A 21133-nucleotide genomic window follows, 5' to 3' on the forward strand; every position below is an offset into this window, starting at 1 on the left:
CCATACTGATGCTCTATAAAACAGTTAATAATATTACCCTTACCTAGTTGAAAAAAGTATAAACAAGGTTACCCATGACCCGCATAGTAGAAGTACAGACCGGTGAAACTCTCTTATTTGTTTGCATAATACAAACAAAACCCTTCAATTTTAATTCCACATCTACCTTTCGACCATCAATAACTAAATCCAATTCACATAATTTCCAACCGGCTGAGCATTAATCAGGCAAAAGCATTGGAGCACATATTCTACCCTAACGCGCGCCCCACTGAAAGCGTGAAAATGTTTTCCACACATCCATCACTCCTTCACGGATGAATACTACATGAGTACACCGTGTGAATAAGTCGCTCCCGCCCCCGCTTCCAGCCTCTTCCGGGGTGGCCTTCGTTAAATGTATCCAGTTTCCACGACTGGCGCTGCGAATGTTTCACACAGCGCAGCCTCGGGAGACCATTAAAGTCCGATCATTGAATATAAATTACACATAAATCATTTTTCACCGGCAGCCGCGTTACCGCGGTGATGATGCACATAAATTGGTCCAGGAGTTTCTGGCTGTGTACGGAATGAGCGAAAATATGGCGCTGCGCTGCGACTTATGTCGGATGGCATCCTTATACGTGTTGCAATTGTTTATTTATGTGGAAACAGTTTACGCTGCATGGTGGGGCTTATGAGTGTACTTCGAATGAAATCAAGAGGGATTGTTTTACCTCACAGCTAGTGTAGTTCGTGTTTTATTGTCTGCATGCAATGTTATTTTTTTGTTTGTGAGCTTAGTTGCATGAAGCTTCCATTCCATTCCATCCACCGAAATACACGTTCTCATACTGGCTGAACTTTATATATTCACTAACCCATGTATCACACTGTGTCTCACTAACTGTCCTCACACTCACTGTCTATACGTGAATCATTCACTCGTCCATTCACTGACTCGCCAACTTCACGCTCACTTTGCAAAAAAAAAAAAACAAAACAAATCAAACAAACAAGCTCCTGTGACATCCCACTTTAAGTGCGTATATATTGTATACGTGCCCCATTAGGCTGCTCAGACCCATCCTGAACCCTTGGCAAAAGCTTCATGTATGGCACTAACATCGATTGGTTTCCGCTGGAAGGTAACTGCATCGCAAGCGAACACGATCGGTGGCCCAACGGCGAACGTGGTCGGCGGTTCGGGTGGTATAGCGGCCGCAGTGGTAGCCGTCATCGGTCGTCCCCTGCCGACGATCAGCGAAACTACGACGGCCTTCACGAACGTTTCATCGGCCAACACCAGCCCGGAGAAGGCCAGCTTCGGCAATGGGATCGAGCGGGATCGCATCGAGGCCGATCTACCGACGGCGGACATGTCAACGGCCTACCCGTCGCACGGGGCATCCTGTTCGTCCGTGAAACCGTCGATCATGAAGAAAAAATCCCAGGCAGCAACGGACTCCAAGCGGGAACGGAAAGCGGCCAAAACGTTGGCCATCATTACCGGGGCCTTCGTGTGCTGCTGGCTGCCGTTCTTCATTATCGCCATCCTTCTACCGACGTGCACCGGTTGCGACATCAGCCCGATCGTGACCAGCGTGTGCCTTTGGTTGGGTTACTTCAATTCCACCCTCAATCCGATCATCTACACCATCTTTAGTCCGGAGTTTCGGCACGCGTTCAAGCGGATTCTGTGCGGCCGGCGGCACAGCCTCCGACGGACGCGCCACCTCGGCGTACGGCACATGCGGTAAGGTCCGATCCGATATCGGGTAAGTGATTTGTGATGTCCTGTACTATAGCTAGGGAAATTTTGTACATATAATACTTTAAATGAAGCAAACAGACAGAGCCCCCGAAAATAGACTTATTAGGATAAGAGAAAAAAAAAATATTATAAAATCGAGGTGGTTTGAGTAGCTGCCGGGTTTAGGGAGCGTGAGACGGTCGATGGTTGAAAATATTTTTTTTTTTTCATTTCGAGCATAGCTTTGGGCAGATATTTCGCTTAAGGAGCATATTAGTCGAGTTCAGTTTTTGAAGCATGTCAATTCAAAATAATCACAACGTTTCGAATCTAATGCCCAGTATTAGCCACGATTTTTGAACACAATAATGTGGAAGTCCCATTTAGAAGGACTTTATAAATTTGGACACTTATTTTGATAAGAAACTGTTCATTGTTGAGCAAATTCATAACTTTGGTTACATTAAAATAAATCGAGCTTTTCATACGATGCCCTTTTTGAGGTTTTGCATCACTTTCACTGAAACTTTTCAGACTTCCGCTGAACACATGCGCTTGAAACTGTCACTGGATTTAGCATCGCTACCATTCTTCCTGAGAAGCTTTCTGACTTTAGAGACACTTTAAAATGAGCCGCAGTCCTGGGTAATTTGGTCGGTTTTGCTATTTTGGAACAAGATCAATTTTTTCACATTTCATCGATGTTATGGTGGCAGTAGAAAAAGGAGCAGGCGATGATTTCAAAACAATGGAATAATAATCAAAGCGGTCAAATTTGATTTTTTTGAACCATGAAAAAAAATTGCCCTACGATGATTTTGGACCTAATTTCATACTATTGACTTCAAAACCTTTTTCAAATCTTCATTTTTTTGAACATAAGATAGTCACACTACAAATAAGTCACTCTAAAAAAATCAAATGTCTACGACCACTTTTATTGTGTTTTAAGTTGTTTTTTTTTTTTTTTTTGACAAAATGAAACACCCGAATGAAAAATGAGTGAACTACACAAATGAAATATCACATATAATATGCTAACAGAAGCTTACGATGATAGAGGATATGTTTCAATACTATTCGTATTTAAAATCCTTGTTCGCTTGACAGTCGTCACTGCAATAAAAATGATGTTAATGAATTTCAAGCAGCATTCTACACATCAAGATTCTATTCAAAGGGTAAAAATTTAACAAGCCATATACATACCAGCTCATGTAAAACAAATTGAAAACATGACCGGATCTTGAATACAGTCAGGTTTTTTGAGTAAGTAGCTTTTTTCAATAACTCAAATACGATACAAGATATCGACCTCATTACAATCACGTTTTTCGTTTTAGGATACAAATAATCATATATCAGTTTTTAAGAAAAATCACAATTTTGAGTGTAAATACTGGAAATTCATAACATTGTAAATTGTATTTTGGACTTTAGAATGATCATATACCCTAGTAACAATATTGGTTTTATCAAAGTTTTATAGCGCTTAATACAGCCAAAATAGTGCTATAAAATTTTGATAAAACCTGTTTTGTTACTTGGGATAGAATATCATATTCAGTCAAAGTTCAAACGTTTTGGGATGGTTTTCTACGTTATTTTTTTTTTAACTCAGTTTAGTCTTGTTTTACGCAGTTCCTTACAAATTCGGAACATATCCCCGCGTAAAAAACCTGACTCTGTTTCGCATTTCATATACATTTTCTTAACAGCAATAAATCTATTAAAAGCCCAGTTGGATTGTTATTGACACCGAGAACATTTATTTTACACAATAATCGCAAAAAACAGTCTTCTTGTGTAAACCAGCCTTTTTTTAATTTAATCTATCATCATTTTTCTAGATCCAAAGTTCAAATACAGAAGTCGCACAGTCTTCATTAGTCATTCATTAAATCGCCAATTGTTATAATAATTACGAAGTTAAATTTAATTTCTTCTTGTCAATCTCACTAAACCCCAGTTTGAAAAGACAAATTTAAATTCAGAAAAAAAAAATCGATTTTAGAAACTTCATGTGTGTATCTTCATGGAGATTTTTAATGGGTAAAATATATGAAATTTTCATCGCTTAATGGATCTACTTAACGAATTCTTATTGAGCTCTAATTTTGGGGATTTTTTTCGAGATGACAAAACTTTTGAACACAACTTCTTTTCGAAATTCGATGGTCAAATTTTCCCCATACCCTGGTTCAAATCCCTTCGTCATTCCCGAATCACGTCAAATCATAGCAAAAGCGTTAGTACTTCTGTATGAATGCAATGCACTCAAAGAAGCGATCGTATGTTGAAAAGTTGCATGCATACATGTATAATAATTTCCTTCTTGCATCCAATCAATTCGTTCGCCTAATGATTTGGCTTGAGCCTTCCTATGCGAAGCATTAGGAAACGAATCTTCACTTCGAATCACATGAATATTCACGAAGCGAACCGATCGAAGCAAATTTTTCACACACTGACAAATCACCCGCACATAGCCATATTTCTGTGTAGTAATAGAGCACACAGCGCTATTGAATACGGAAACAGAGCAAATATGTTATTCAGCACATCTTTTCGCGATCGCCAACGAATCGTTTGGCTTCGAAGCGTTCTCTGAAGAGTAGTTGCTGAGTGATTTCAAACGTAAAAGTGAAATAACCCTAAGTCGTTTATTCCGTTCCGTTTTGTGCTTTTCCCTTCTTCGATGAAGAGATTGCTTGCCTAACGAAGACGCAATTTGCGATGAGAGTTTCATATAGCGAGGAAAGATTCAATGTTCACTGTACTTACTCTAATTTACCTACTTTCGCGGCAGCTATCAATCCAGTGATGAATCCGGCAAACTAGCTACATGCCCAGCTCACTGCAACCTGCCGTGCTTCATCCGCTTGATTATTCCTGCCGATAAGTAAGCCTAGTACTCTTCGTGGTTCATGGTTAATGAATCCCCAACATCCGAACGGATGGGCTACCACGCCACAAGTTTTTGACAAGCCCTATTCTCGGGGTCTTGAAAAGGCCTCTTTCACCGCTCTTACGATTAATACCAATGTTGTCGACATTATCCGCCAAACCTAAAAGCATCCAACCCTTTATATAGCACCTTCCAATGTGATGTTGAACAATAAGTTTAATAAGCACGCTGCTCTAAACCATCTAACGTCCCGTGTCAGGGTAGAACACATGATGGAAAACTGTCAAGAGTGGCACGAATCAGTGCAATTTGCTTTGTTGGAAAACTATGTTTGAGTCTAATCCACCATAACTCATTTCTCTCAACTGAGTCGTACGCTGCCCTGAAGTTTATGATAATATGGTGAGTCTGCAAGCTAAATTTTCGACATTTATCGAGGATTCGTCGCAAAATGAAAATTTGGTCTTTAGAGGTCCGTTCCCCTCGAAAACCACATTGATATTTACCATCAGGCTTTCCGCAATGACCTTAGTCTGTAAAACGTGATGCGGTAGAGAAGTTAGCACACGGTGTTGGGAAGAGTCATGCATTCCAGCTGGTTGCAATTTTTCATCAGATCATACTTTCCGCATGATCCGATGGATGGCACGATACAGCTGCTTTGAAAAAAATAAGGAATACCGTCCTTGCCAGCTGCCTTACAGTTCACCAGCTGTTTAACTGCTTTCTCCACCTCGTCCATGGATGGTGGGTCCGCAGCTTGTTCATCATTCTCGCGCTGCTTATCTTCTGTTCGTTCAGGTTCCCTCCCACTTACTCTCCAATTTTGTGAGTACTGTGCTGCCACTTCTCCAGTTGATAACCGCTGGATGGTCCACCATATCTTTCTCGTTGGCCTCGGCTTCAATACTTTGAACAACCGGGTGCGGATCTTGCGTACCTCTGTACAGCGTTAAAAGAACTGCGGACCCGGAAGTTCACTTATATTCAATTTGACGAATGTCTCGTTATTTTTTCCAGAAGAGGACTAAATAGTTTTTGGGTTCATTTAGAATTCTAATACCACTTATACTTCGGAATTGGTTGAAGATACAAAGTTTTTGTATCAGAATCCAAATCATTTATTATTCTTTTTAAAATAAAATATTAAAAGAAAATTATTTCATAACAGTTTAGTCGATTTTTCATTCTTTTTCTTGAATATCCTACATCAAAGTTTGGACTTTAACTTCAGTAGCCATTTTATTCCACGATATCTTCATGCCTACAGCAATCCGAGTTACTTTTCTTCCATGCCGCTTTTTTTTAGGTTTAAATTAGTTTATTTGACACGGCACGATACATTTTCTGTTTTACTGAGCCAAGTACAATTCGTATTAATTCTACGTTAGCAGGGAAAAGAGGGAGGCCTTTTCTTTATTCTCGCGGCCGACTACGAGCTAGTGGGGATTTAAGGTGAGAGGAGGGGAGATACAATTTTGACTTAAAACTATTATGGAACTTTGTTTTTCAACTGGTAGAGCAATTGTATTCTTGTTTGTTGTGGGTTCAACCATTGCCGCTTGATATCGCCCAATTTTTTTTTTTTTTTTTTGATTAGGTGGAGATGGGGTAGTTTGAAGGATTGAGGGTTCGACCCCACTGTCACGGTACCGTAAAACCACCTCTAGATTGTAATGGAAACAAGTCAAATCTGGCAAAAACTTCACCGGGCCTATGTTACCTATACACTTTCGAGTCGATTGTCTTGTTTGTGACGAGAGCCTTGGCTGCATGTCCCTTGCAAAACCATGAATTTTCTGGCCAATTCTTCGGCAAAATATAATTGTTGGCTGACAATATTTCGTCTAGCAGTGGATTCAGAGTGTTCAAGGCCTGGAATCCCCGTTCCAGGCTTAATCCACGCTCGATTTTTCTCTATATCATGCGTAAAGCTCGTTCTCTGTACAGCGTGTCCAATTCGACATACGTTGCGACTTTTCCTGGAGAGGATTACACTAGACAACACAGATTTTGTGACGAATCCAGCGAGCAATTACTCTGCGGCTTTTTAACGAACTTACGAGCCTTCTGGTGGCACCTAAATTCAAAAAAATATTTTGAAAGCTAAACTTTCATATTTTCTCAGTTCGTATTTTTTTTCGCATTTATCAACCAGTATTATTATCACAATACCTCTGGAGCACCTCTCGACTCTAGTTGCAGCTTTCCAAATGTAACCAAAATTTCGCTGGACCTTTGTGAGCCTTAATAAGAACAAAACTGCTACAAATCTTTAGCCAAATCAAGGACTTTCTGACAAATTTATCCGTAAATAAATTGCAACTTACTGGAAACATCTCCTCTGGCAGTGGTCTTGTAGAATTTTCAGTCCTGGGAACTGCTCAAAATCCATCCTACGTCAACACTTTGTTGCAATGGCTGTGTCATACTTTTTTTCTTTAAGTTCGATTACTTAATGCGTTCTCATGCCCGTACAATTTGCGTTTGAGGTGTGAAACAATTAGACAGATAGTGGCCCATTATTTTTAATCTTGCTCGAGATTTCCGGAACCCTCACCTTCATGATTTGGACAAGAGGCTCCCAAACCTTTTGCGCGGCGGAGTACTTTTTCAAGTCTAAACATTTGGCGGAGTACCTGTAGTTTTTAATCGATGAGCACATTGATGCACAAATCCAGGTTGATTAGAAAGCATACATAAATTACGTAGCTTTTTTGGCTTGACTCCCCCCCCCCCCCCCTCGTTACAATTCGTCACAAAACTGCGAGACTAGGTATCGCAGCCCTAGTAAGGCAATATGTCGAAAGTATCCTACTGTTAACAATTGAGAAGTTTAATCACCAAGGTACTGAAACAAGCGAACGAAACTAGGTAGGTACCTGAAATTCCAGAGCCTCACTCGAACTATAATAACGCTTTGGGGCGAGCTATAATAACGACCATGAATAGTGCGGGTAAAAGTCAGTGCCATCCAGGAAGTGCGGTCACCGAAGACGGGTAAGCGTGTATTCCGAGCGGTAGATCCTATCGCAGACTTTCAAATACCATGTACCAGTAATGAGAAGGTTCTGAGAATGGTGAATTTCACCGCAGCCAAAGGACTGGCAATCTGTAAAACGTTTTTGTAAGATTTGCACCTCTGCGACCATTATTTTGAGCTTTAGTGGTCTGTACCTAGTACAAAACCACACATAGCTGTTTTTCTCTTTCTTGCACGAGTGACAAAAACCGGGACATGAATTCAGTCCAGCTACTTATGACTCGGCCGTTACAACTGTCACTCCACTTTTTGGCCACTCCATTTTGCTCCAGAATCCTTGCAAACACGGAAATTACGATAACCTCCTCGCATACGGATTGGCTAGAGTTGTTTTCTATTTTTTGGCAACAAAACGAATCTACCGGAATTTTTTTTTACGGTCAAAAGATAACGGTTTTCCAAACAATTTACCATCCAAAGATTTGGTCTACTGTGACCGCTGATATAAAATAAAACCTCACGAGATCCATGCCCTTTTTTCGAGAAAATTTGTTAGAGATAAGTCCTTTTAGGTGCTCGATGTTTCTTGTGGGTTCGGAGTATTTTTCATGGTGAACATCTGCAGCCGATGTTTTGGAATAACCAACCCCTTAATTAGCTTCACCAACTTCAAACGATTTCCGAAGCAGTCGTAGACGATAGGCATTGATTCCATGGGTATTTCATACCAGATTTTCTGGATATCCGCCTTAAATTGTTCCAAAATGAAGACCTGGTTATCGACATCATGTAGGATAGACAAAAAAGTCCATTTAGCTCAGAGCTGGAGAGTTTGGCGGTTATTCGTTCTGATCTAGAAAACTACCCAGATCCAGAAAACACCATTGAGTGTGACTTCTTTGTCGATGAAAACTAGTTTCCTAAGTTGCACTCTGGAATCGAAGAGCAATTCCTTGGGACTCCAACTATTGTCTCTTGCTGCTGTCCACAATCGATCTTTTGCATTATTTGGCTGCTCCATGACGCACAGTTTCTCATCAAAAAAACTGAATTCGTGATCAGCCTGCGTGCCGTGAAAGTATTATTTTCGCTTTTTAGATCCTCTTTTTAAAAGAGGACGAAATCTCGCTTAAACCCATTCGATTTCAGATGTTCAAATATTGTGCGAGTGCGGTCACCGGTCCAAGGTCGCTTTAGTATGACTTCCTCGAATTGTTTTATCGGGCATCAAAAACAAAACACAACTGACGAATAACCAACACACCATGGGTATTTATTAGTGCATGAATAGAGTAAGAATTTCCACAAGTAACGGGAAAAACAAACACTCGAAAACTTGTATTCGTATATGTTAAAGGCGAGGTACGCGCAAGATTAACCTGCGAGTTTACTTTATTATTTATTAACAGTGCACTATCGAATTTCAGGCGGATAAAAATCAGAAAAGTGACCGTTGCTTATCTATTTTTTTATATATTTCCATAGAAAGTACTGAAAAAAACTGAAACTGAAAAAATCGAAGTTTCAGAACAGTAGCCGGTACGTTTTAAAAATGCTCTAGGAAATACACAAAACGTTCATGAATCGCTATATTTAGGGTAGTTTGGGGTAATTTGGACCCCCTAAGAAAAACTCCTGTTAGCAAACATTTACTATTTTTGGTACGAATTTTATTTGCACAAAATAAAATCCGTACCAAAAATAGCAAATATTTGCTTCGTCTAATACCTGCTTTAGGCATTGCACAGTGGTTCCACAGTAGGCCAAAAAAAACTCCCTTCTCCAATTATTTATACTAGAAACTGAGTATGCGATCGTGTGTCGCACACGCGCATTTGTGTGTGCGTGTGTGCATGTGTGTGTGTGTGTGAGTGTGTGTGTGCGTGTGTGCGTGTGTGCGCGTGAGTGTGTGTGACTGTGTGCGTGTGTATGTGTGTGTGATTGTGTGTGTCTGTCTATGTGTGTGTCAGTGTATGTGTGATGTAAGTTTCATGAGAATCGGATGATATACTAATTTTTGGCAGCACTTTGAATGTTGCTGTGTCAGGAAATTTCAATGATTTTTATGTTCGAAAATCACAATTTTGAGCTTAACTTCGATTACCTAATTCCCTCAATTTTGATCTGATTTTGGATCAACGAGTTTCGTTTTGAGAGGAAATTCATGTTATTTTTCAGAACTCTTGTGTACCGTACAGTTTCGTGAAACAGCTCGGAATGATCGGATAATCAACAGCCTATATGAAATTAACCGTATTTTTCGAATTTTTGGGTCCCGGTTTGCATATCGTCGTTCCAAATCCGTTAATCCCAAATTCGCGAAACGGGAAAAAAAATATAACGAATGTACGTTGACGTACGATTTTTTATTTTTCCTTGAAAGGCCTATCAAATTCCTTAAATTTTCCATTAAATCTTTGAATCGGTCAAACGGCTCAAAAGTTACAATTTTTTGAAAAATGATTGCCGGTTTTTGGCAACTTTATTTCAAAATTGATCACACTAAGCACCAACCAAAAAAATACGGGTATAAAGTTTTTCGATGAATAACAAGTATACCAATGTTGAACATGATCTGAACAAAAAATTAATTTTGATAATAAGAAAGGTTTAAAGGCATTTTGGGGGAACAACATTTTCGGACATCAAAAATGAGTTCAGCACCCAAAAATTTGCATTATACGTCATTTTCAAGCATTTTAGAAAAAAAAATAGTGTTTTCCAACTTTTGTTCAGAAACCCGCCATTCTGCGGGGCATTGAAAACACTTTTTGTACAGATAAATCATCCCAGATTGCCTGCAACACTTTTTACAGTTCATTGTTTGTACACCGCCGTCTATCCGTTCGTTTTCATATGCCCGCGGCATCAGTCCGACAAAAGAATTTACTTCAAACTCGCCTGACCATATCACTCCAAAAAAACTGTCCATTTCACCCCAAACCGGACGCCTTTCTAAAAACTCAATTCCTTCCACTATTTTCGATCAAACTTATCGCAATCTTTCATTAAAATGTACTCTTTTACTAGACAAACACGGCTGCAAAGCTCATTAGACTGAAAACATCAAAGAAGTTCTCAAAAAACCTTAAATACACGAGCGTAAAACTTACAGCAAAATCATCTTTTGATGTTACATTGGCACTGCGGTGCACCTGTCACAGCAAACCATGAAATTTTTATATTAGTTAGGGTTTAGTAGTTCAAGGAAAGGATGAGTAGTACATGTAACCCAAAAATGTAATACTTTTCAATATAAAGCACCTGTCCATTTCACCCCAGGGGTCCAAATTACCCCAAACTACCCTACATTTTCCACTATATCTCCGGAACGCCAGTAATCGTTTTTGTAGACACTCCTTCTGGTAAATTTTCTTGTTGATTGTGCCTGTGATGATAAAAGATGAGGTTTTTCTGCCACAGCTACAAACTGCTGGCCAAACGAGATACTTCTTGGGGAATTTAGCCATCTTTTTTGATCTAACATACTCTTCGGTAACATTTCTGACCATTGGAATGTAATGAGCCAATCCTAGAAGTTGTTTGAAGTCGCAATACAATTTTCGAGCACATGTTTTTGTTGTAAAGTTCTGCTTATCACCGAGCTTGGGAACTGACTTCGTAGGACTTCAAACCGGTAAGCTACCTTGATTTCTGGATGAATCCAGGTGATATTCCTACTTTTCGAGTCACTGTTCGGACTCCTCTTCAAAATCTTTTCAGCCGCTCTGTGTCTATAACTATCCGCACCACAAATATTTTTGTCACTTTTTGGTTTCTTTTCGACACTCGAACGTTCAAAAAACCTTTTAATTACATCTTGAATTGTGGTTTTTGGGCAACTTAAGCTTTTTTGTGAGTTCACGAATCGAGAATTTTCGCTACGGTTGTAAAAGATCCGTTGTGAGCACTGTTTACGAAATGTCAAATCAAATCCAAGTAGGCAAAAGTATATTCCTCCAGCTATGTTCGAGTGTAAAGAGTCGCTCATAGCCTAAATAGCCTAAATATGGTTTGAAGGAGTCCGAATTATTGCATATACAAACCTTAAATTGAAATACTGGCGATTCATAGCTTCAAAAGTTATCAACCGGTTATGAAGGCCCAAAGATTTTAAGTTTTATTTTGTATAATCAGCACGGAAACTAAAACGTACACATCCTTTTCCTATTTTATTTAACTTACATGTTAGAAAATATTAGAATATTATCCAGCCGAGTTTTATAATATAAAACATTCGAACCCCTAATAAACGCTGCTGTTAAATTTTTTTTTTTTGCGCGGTTGGTACGATGATAACAAATTGATATACAGAGTTTTGAAAAGGTTTAAAACCAGAATTCGTATGACGCTCCCAAGCCCCTGGCACTCAAACTGCTCGCAGTTGAAAAGTAGGCTGAGCCTCCAAAGTAAATAGCGTTAAGCGTAGAAACTCAAACCCACTCATCGTCCACTGTATTTTTATATATCTAGAAATTGCTAAGGCTCGCAAGAGCAAAATAAAATAAAGATAACATTACAAAACTGCGTCATTTACTATCACCTATTACAGCAAACAGTGAACAGTCGAATGATCAACACGGACAATGCGGGTTACATTGTAAAAACGATTAGTTTGCTATAACAAAAAGTAAACAAAAACACATTACGAAAATGCTTAAATCCAAATCCGACATTTTGTTTGAACGTTTCTCGTTTCTAATCCGAATGCAAAGGCTCGTGGAATCCGGTATAGTAAGTCCAATAAAAGGTCAAAGACGGCAACCAAACCGGAAGCAAAAACCAATTCAGATGGTAATGTAAAATCAAAATTGTACAATCATTAACGTTTCAATCTGTCTAACTTGCAAACAATAAAGAGGAAGACCTAAAAAAGTTAAGCAAAATGAAAACATTCACATACTCGTTAGGTAGATAATGAGTGAGCTGAGTCAAACATCAATTAAAACCAAACAAAAAAATATATAACCTACTGAAAATACTGCAGTGATCTGGGCACTCGAAACCCAATTTAAGAAAGTTCCACACACACACACACACCAAACCAATGAAGAGCAATCCAATGTAAACTAAAAACGCTACTAGAAATAGCCGAGTATCAGTTACGATCAAAAAATGGATGTATGTTCGTGTATTTTATGTAGGATACCCCTCCCTACCTTTCTCAACAAGAAAAACTACCAAACACTATCCGAAACCTTCCATACTTTTTGCGCCACTGTGGCGTCAATTTAAGCGAGAAAAGCTCTTTGAAAAGCGGATACAATCTGGGGAGGAGTTTTTTTGTTTTGTGTTTCGAAAGCCCTTTTATTTCCTTCGTCGGAATCCACGATGCAAGCGAACGAAAAGTCATTAAAGTGTATATGTGTTAGTGTGTGTGTGTGCACCCACCATTCGCGATATCGCGTGGTAAAACATTGGCGTTAAAACCCCGTCCCGATCGATAGCTACGAATTGCCCCCTTCCCTCTAGTGAAGGGCAATCGAACCGAATTGGTTTCCGCATAGTTCTTGTCGTAGTGAGCCCTTCAAAGGCTCCGGGTTCACCGATCGAAAAGTATCCAGCTGAAGCCGGAGCATTTGAACACACGAAACGTTGCGGTTACCCCCGGGGGCAGGCAGTTTGGTAATGGCGGCTAACTTATTTCGAATGTTTAAAAAGTTTCAATGAGCAAACTTGCTACAAATAAAGCGAGGAATCTATTTGTTAATTTTGTCAGTTGAGTTCAATGAATTTACAAAAAAATATGTTTCTGCCATCTTAAAAAAAAATCAAACACATCGAATTTGTTTAAATCATTTCTAATATTCCAACGTCTTTTTCTTTTCTCAACTGAAAATAAAAATATCATTTTCAAACCTAGCTTATCATTTTTAAAGCTGCCGATCTTTTCGTACCAATGTTGGTTTGCGGCCATAAATTTTACGTAAACTGCTTGCAAAGCCGTTATCGCGCGGGGTTTTCGCCAATCGAACCCGAAGTTTTCCTTGAACGCAACGGGAAAGTTCAACACCTAATTTACAATTTCAGTTCAACTGCACACACACATACACTCAGACACAGTGGTACACGGGCGCCAGCTCTCTGCAACATTGTAACTCAGAACAAAAGAAAAGAAAAGAAACTGTGGACAGAAATCAAAATGAAACTTCCACAAAACTATATTTAAAAGAAAAACACGCTTGTTGAATTTTTCATATCTCTAGGAGCCAACAAATCGGTTGTTTTATTTTACCCCACTGAAACCAGCCAGCTACCTTCTGACACTGTTGGTGTTGTTATCGAGATTCGTAGGATGAGCAAACCGACTCTAGAAAACCACAATGAAAGTGCACTGACAATGAGCAAACTTTGCCAACATTCATATATAAATATCTATACATAGCAAGGAAGAGAGAGAGAAAGAGATCTATGTAAAACGATTACCCTATTGGAAAGCAATCAAAAGCAGTTTATATTCGTGTGCATGAATAGTGGTGATATCGTTCTGTTTGTTATGTGAATTATGGAAAAGAGTAAAGCCGGGTTTACAACTCTCGTTGAGCTAACGGTAACGTTAACGATATAGTCGTGCATAAGAATGATAAAAACAAAACAAAAACTAGTACCATTTAAGCAGACACATCCGTATATTTATAGTTGTACCCATCTCGCAGCATTATTGTACAAACTAACTTTAACAGGCGCATTTTACGAGAAAATAAACGAAGGACACAACTGGTCAATATTCACACTGATTACGGTTCGTTACGTTCGGGTTCATTGATTTTATGATAACAGCCATGCCTTTACTCTGCTTTGTCTCTAGCTTCCCGGGGTATCAAAATTACAAAGTGATGAACCGTTTCCTGTTTTTCGTTAGTTTCCGAAACTCCGGATGGTGACAGTAAAATGGAATGACCATCCATAAAATATTCCGATTCTAAAAATTTTATTGCTCCAGCAGAGTGGGAGGACCCCTGCTTGGTATTCCGGTGAGATTCAAGCGCAATCGAGAAGCAATCAAGTAAAAACAGACCCTCCCAGAGCCGTGCGGTAAGAGCTTTGTGAATGGTTCTGGGGTGGTAAAGGAGAGTCAACGCCCAATAAAAAGAAATCCCAAATTGCCTTCTGGTGGTGCTAAATACTGCCCATAGTTAAAAAATTGGCTAATATGCCATAGGCATCAAATCGAGAAAAACGCATTTGAAAGTTTTTTGTCGGTACAACATATTTTGACTGTTCATGACAACTTTTTTATTGAGTATATCACCCTTCATATATGCTGGAACCTTGCCGTTCAGTTGAAACAGAGAAATCTGCAGGAAAAATTCCATCCGCCACGTATTTTTAACACAGTAGCCGTTTTTTCAATTATAAACGAAAGGTCAGTTGACAAAACGGTGTGCAATTTGGCTAATATCCATACGATGTGAATTATATCGTACTCGTTAGTGATGAAAATGGTTTTAAATTCAATAAAACAACACGGAAGCACAAGTGAGGATGAAAAGGACGACGAGACAATGCAGCAATATAATAATATAACGAAAATATTATTATTCATGGTAATTTCACAATCCACTTTCCTATTTTTTCTCATCAAATCCAAAATGAAATCTGAATCTTCTCTTTATTAATGTTACTCCTAATCAAAGAGCTAAATATCATTTTTTTTAAATATAAAGATTTATGACAGAAGGAAACAGTCACACGTTTTGATCATTGGGTTTCGCAGTACAACACATAAATTCTTGTAGCATCAAATATTCTTCGTGAAAAGTCAAATTTGATGCAAGGGCCTTACGATCGCTCACCTGTCGCCAGTGGCCACCAAGCTACAGAAGAAACACAGTTCAGTAATAATACACTGGTTCGTGAACATGCCACAGGTTCATATTGGATGTTGGATATTAGCCAACTTCTCAATTATTTTGGATATTAGCCAAAATTGTTTCACGTTTGCTGCCTTCCCAAATGCATTTTTCGACAATCGGCATCCGTAGGGACCTTGTTTAGGGTGTGTACCATCACGACAAAATCATTCCGCGTCGAACACTCGACAGAAACGGACGTGCAAAGTGGTCGTACTATTACAATCCGGTCCGTGTGTACGAATAGCCAAACAAAAGAGTGTATTATTCAAGGCCATCAGTTGACAGTCGAGTCCGTGTCGCTGTGCTGAGTGATCTCACACCCGGCTCACTGCTGGTGGCTGTATTGGTGCTGCTGTACTGGTGCTGCTGGCTGCTTTGGGTGCAGCTTCGAACGATCGGACAACCACTGCTGGAAGGAAGAAGTAAAGAGGTACGTGTTCTTGTCGGCGCTAGTTCGCTAGTGCGCTACATTTAGCGCGATGGATATAGATCCCTCGCCTCCCGTGCCACCATCCCCGAACCCCTCTGACCCTGACCCCTCTGTTACCCCCTCCCCTGTTCATTCTCCAGTCCCCCCTCGCCCCAGGCTTTACCCGGACGGATCTCAACAGGGCAGCTATACTGTTTATTTTCGTCCAAAGGCAGGAGTGAATTCAAAGCGTTTAAACATACTGCAAATTGCTAAAGACCTGACGAAGGGGTACACGGCCGTGACCGAAATTTCCAAGGTCCGACCTAACAAGCTCCGTGTCGTGGTCAGTGATCTGGCACAGGCCAATGCTATCGCTTGCTCTGAGCTCTTCACACGCGAGTATCGCGTTTACATACCCGCGCGAGACGTGGAGATCGACGGTGTCATAACCGATTCGAGTCTGTCTGTCGAGTGTATCCTAAAAAGCGCAACCGGTTGCTTCAAAAATACCGAAACACAGGCGAAGATTTTGGATTGTAAGCAATTGCGGTCCATGTCTCTCGTCGGCGGTAAAAAAGTTTACACTCCGTCAGACTCGTTTCGCGTTACGTTTGCCGGATCTGCACTCCCTAGCCACGTCTCGATCGACCGGGTTCGTCTGCCTGTGCGATTGTATGTACCCCGTGTTATGAATTGCACCAATTGCAAGCAGTTAGGCCACACAGCCGCCTACTGCTGCAATAAGGCACGATGTAGCAAGTGTGGAGAGACTCATGCGGAAGATTCTTGCAGTGTTTATGCTGAAAAAAGGTATTCACTGTGGGGAAAACCAGCATGAGCTCTCCAATTGCCCGGTGTACATGCAGCGCAGAGATAAAATCAAGCGGTCACTTAAGGAGCGTTCAAAGCGTTCTTACGCTGAGATGCTGAAGAAGACCGTGACCACTTCTTCCATAACATCGAACCCCTTTGATCTGTTGCCCTCTGATGAAACCGATTCTGACGATTCATCAGCGGGAACATCTTATGCCAATCCTGGGGAGTCTAGGAAGAGGAAAAATGTTTCTTCTCCTAAACTTCCCCGTAAAGGTCCTAAGATTTCCCAAAGTGTAATGAAAAGTACGAACAAACCAAACAGTGCTGCGGAAAAACCGAAACAAACTCCTCCTGGGCTTGCAAATTTAAAGTCCCAGAAGGAGTTCCCAGCACTGCCAGGAACATCTAAAACCCCAGTTGTTCCTTTTGCACATCCAGTTGATGAAACAAACTCTGGATTAGTGAAATTTTCTGACATTGTGGACTGGATTTTTGAAAATTTCAATGTACCCGATCCAATTAAAATTTTTCTAACACCATTCCTCCCAACAGTTAGATCATTTTTGAAGCAGTTGACTGCCCAATTGCCCCTCCTTGCAGCGATTGTATCCTTCGATGCCTAATTCAACTGCGTATATGAAGGATTCTATCTCTGTCTTACAGTGGAATTGTAGAAGTATTTTACCAAAAATTGATTCGTTTAAAGTTTTGATAAATAAAAACAAATGCGATGCATTTTCCCTTTGTGAAACTTGGCTTACTTCAAATATTGATCTCAACTTCCATGATTTTAATATTATTCGCCTTGATCGAGACACCCCATATGGAGGAGTACTTTTAGGGATTAAAAAGTGCTATTCTTTCTATCGTATCAACCTCCCCTCGATTCCAGGCATCGAAGTTGTCGCATGTCAAATGACAATACAAGGTAAAGAGCTTTGTATTGCCTCAATATATATTCCTCCCAGAGCACAGGTTGGGCAACGGCTGCTCTTTGATTTAATAGAACTTCTTCCCTCGCCACGTTTGATTTTGGGAGACTTCAACTCTCATGGTGTGGCTTGGGGTTCCCCTTACAATGATAACCGCTCCTCTTTAATCTATAACCTTTGCGATGACTTCGACATGACTATTTTAAACAACGGTGAAATGACACGTATCCCGAAACCTCCAGCGCGCCCAAGCGCTTTGGATTTATTCTTATGTTCGACGTCGCTACGGTTGGATTGCACATGGAAGGTAATCCTCGATCCTCACGGTAGCGACCATTTGCCTATTCTTATTTCAATTAATAACGGGTCGACTCGCATGCGACCAATTGACATTCCGTATGACCTCACACGGAATGTCGATTGGAAGTTATACGAGGAAATGATTTCAAAAGCGGTCGAGTCGATTCAACATCATCCACCACTTGAAGAATACAACCTCCTCGCGGGCTTGATTCTCGACGCCGCGTTGCAAGCCCAAACGAAGAAATATCCCGGCGAAACGATCAAAGAACGGCCTCCCACTCCGTGGTGGGGCCAAGAGTGCTCCGATGTCTACACGCAAAGATCCGACGCGTTTAAGGCCTACCAGAAGGGAGGTATACCTGGCGACTATTTACGGTATTCGGAGCTTAATACCAAGCTTAAAAGTTTGGCTACAGCAAAGAAACGCGGATATTGGCGTCGGTTCGTGAACGAGACGTCGAGGGAGACATCGATGAGCACTCTTTGGAACACAGCCCGAAGAATGCGGAATCGCGTAACGGTCAACGAAAGCGAGGAGTCTTCAAGTAGGTGGATATTTGATTTTGCCAGAAAGGTATGTCCGGACTCTGTTCCTGAGCAAAATATTGTTCGTGATGCGTCTCCGGGCCACGACGCGATAGAATCACCTTTTACGATGGCAGAATTTTCAGTTGCCCTCCTGTCCTGTAACAATAACGCGCCTGGGTTAGATAGAATCAAATTCAACTTGTTGAAGAATCTACCCGGCAATGCCAAGAGGCGCTTGTTGAACTGTTCAATAAGTTCCTGGAGCAAAACATTGTACCGCAGGATTGGAGGCAAGTGAAGGTGATCGCCATCCAAAAACCAGGGAAACCAGCTTCTGATCACAACTCTTATAGGCCGATTGCAATGCTATCCTGTATCCGGAAATTGATGGAAAAAATGATACTTCGTCGCTTAGACCACTGGGTCGAATCAAATGGTCTGCTATCAGATACTCAGTTTGGCTTCCGCCGTGCCAAAGGGACGAATGATTGTCTTGCGTTGCTTTCAACAGATATTCAGCTGGCGTATGCTCGCAAAGAACAAATGGCGTCTGCGTTCTTGGACATTAAGGGGGCTTTTGATTCCGTTTCTATTGACATTCTTTCGGGTAAACTTCACCGACAAGGATTTTCTCCAATTTTGAACAATTTTTTGCACAATTTGTTGTCCGAAAAGCACATGCATTTTACGCACGGCGATTTGGCAACTTTTCGCATTAGCTACATGGGTCTTCCCCAGGGCTCATGTTTAAGCCCCTTCTTTACAACTTTTATGTAAATGACATCGACGAATGTCTGGCAAATTCATGCACGATAAGACAACTTGCAGACGACAGTGTAATCTCTGTTACAGGAGCCAAAGCTGCCGATTTGCAAGGACCATTGCAAGATACCTTGGACAATTTGTCTGCTTGGGCTTTACAGCTAGGTATCGAATTCTCTCCGGAGAAGACTGAGATAGTAGTTTTTTCTAGGAAGCATGAACCTGCTCAGCTTCAAACACAATTAATGGGTAAAACGATTTCTCAGGTTTTGGTACACAAATATCTCGGTGTCTGGCTCGACTCTAAAAGCACCTGGGGTTGTCACGTGAGGTATCTGATGAAAAAATGTCACCAAAGAGTGAATTTTCTTCGTACAATAACCGGACAATGGTGGGGAGCCCACCCAGGAGACCTTATAAGGCTTTACCAAACAACGATACTGTCTGTTATTGAGTACGGGTGTTTCTGCTTCCGCTCCGCAGCAAACACACATTTGATCAAACTGGAGCGAATACAATATCGTTGTTTGCGTATCGCCTTGGGTTGCATGCAGTCGACCCATACGATGAGTTTGGAGATCTTAGCTGGAGTACTACCATTGAAAAACCGCTTCTGGAGTCTGTCTTCTCGTATTCTTATCAAATGTGAGGTCATGAACCGTCCCGTGATTGAAAATTTTGAAAGGTTAATCGAACTTAATTCTCAAACCCGTTTTATGACATTGTATTTCAATCACATGTCCCAAAATATTAACCCTTCTTCGAATATTCCAAATCGTGTCGACTTATCAAATACTTCTGATTCTACTGTGTTTTTCGATACATCCATGATAGAAGAAACTCGTGGAATCCCGGATCATTTACGCGTGCAGCAGATCCCTAAAATTTTTTCCAATAAATATCGAAACATCAACTGCGACAATATGTACTACACTGACGGATCACTTCTTGATGGGTCCACTGGCTTCGGTATCTTCAATAACAATTTAACCGTCTCCCATAAGCTCGATAATCCTGCTTCTGTTTACGTCGCAGAATTAGCTGCAATTCAGTACACCCTAGGGATTATCGAAAAAATGCCCACGGATCATTATTTCATCTTTACGGACAGTCTCAGTTCCATTGAGGCTCTCCGATCGATGAAAGATGTTAAGCACTCTCCGTATTTCCTGGGGAAAATACGGGAACATCTGAGTGCTTTATCCGAAAAATCTACTCAGATTACCTTAGCGTGGGTCCCTTCTCACTGCTCGATACCGGGTAATGAGAAGGCGGACTCTTTGGCTAAGGTGGGCGCAACAAACGGTGATATTTATGAAAGACCAATTGCCTTTAATGAATTTTTCGCATTTGTACGTCAGAATACGATCATCAGTTGGCAAAATTCTTGGACCAAGGGGGAACTGGGAAGATGGTTACATTCCATAATCCCCAAGGTATCGACGAACCCGTGGTTCAAGGGGTTGGATGTAGGTCGGGATTTCATTTGCGTGATGTCCCGGCTTATGTCCAATCACTATAGATTTGACGCGCATCTCCGTCGTGTTGGGCTCGGGGAGAGTGGTATCTGTGCCTGTGGTGAAGGTTATCACGACATAGAGCACGTTGTTTGGTCATGCCCTGTACACCGTGACGCCAGGTCTAGATTAGTAGCTTCCCTGCAGGCCGAAGGTAGGCAGCCGGCTGTTCCTGTTCGTGATGTCTTGGCAAGCCGTGACCTATCCTACATGTCCCTTATATACGTTTTCCTGAAATCCATCCACGCCCCAGTTTAGTCCTATCCCCTTCCGCCTACATCCAACCAAACGACAAGAACACGTTAAGACCCCGGATCCGGAAACAGCAACTAGACCCGCACGATACTCTCAGGCCCCGAGGGAGACAACCCAATATGCCAG

At 41.0% G+C, this 21133-nt stretch overlaps 1 protein-coding gene across 7 annotated transcripts in view; it reads left to right on the forward strand.

Annotated features, from left to right (window-relative positions):
* LOC129721159 (5-hydroxytryptamine receptor-like) overlaps nt 1–21133 on the forward strand; it is a 422605-nt gene that overhangs the window by 278293 nt on the left and 123179 nt on the right. For 3 of the 7 annotated variants that reach the window (XM_055673405.1, XM_055673408.1, XM_055673404.1), the window contains one exon: nt 1056–14363. In XM_055673405.1, the coding sequence (XP_055529380.1) occupies nt 1056–1742 (687 nt within the window). In that variant the 3' untranslated portion in view covers nt 1743–14363. Of the gene's footprint in view, nt 1–1055; nt 14364–21133 lie in introns of those variants that run through there. The other 4 variants (XM_055673409.1, XM_055673410.1, XM_055673406.1 and 1 more) reach the window with 3 other exon arrangements.

Source organism: Wyeomyia smithii, chromosome 2, assembly GCF_029784165.1.
Source record: "Wyeomyia smithii strain HCP4-BCI-WySm-NY-G18 chromosome 2, ASM2978416v1, whole genome shotgun sequence".
In the NCBI taxonomy this organism is placed as follows: domain Eukaryota; kingdom Metazoa; phylum Arthropoda; class Insecta; order Diptera; family Culicidae; genus Wyeomyia; species Wyeomyia smithii.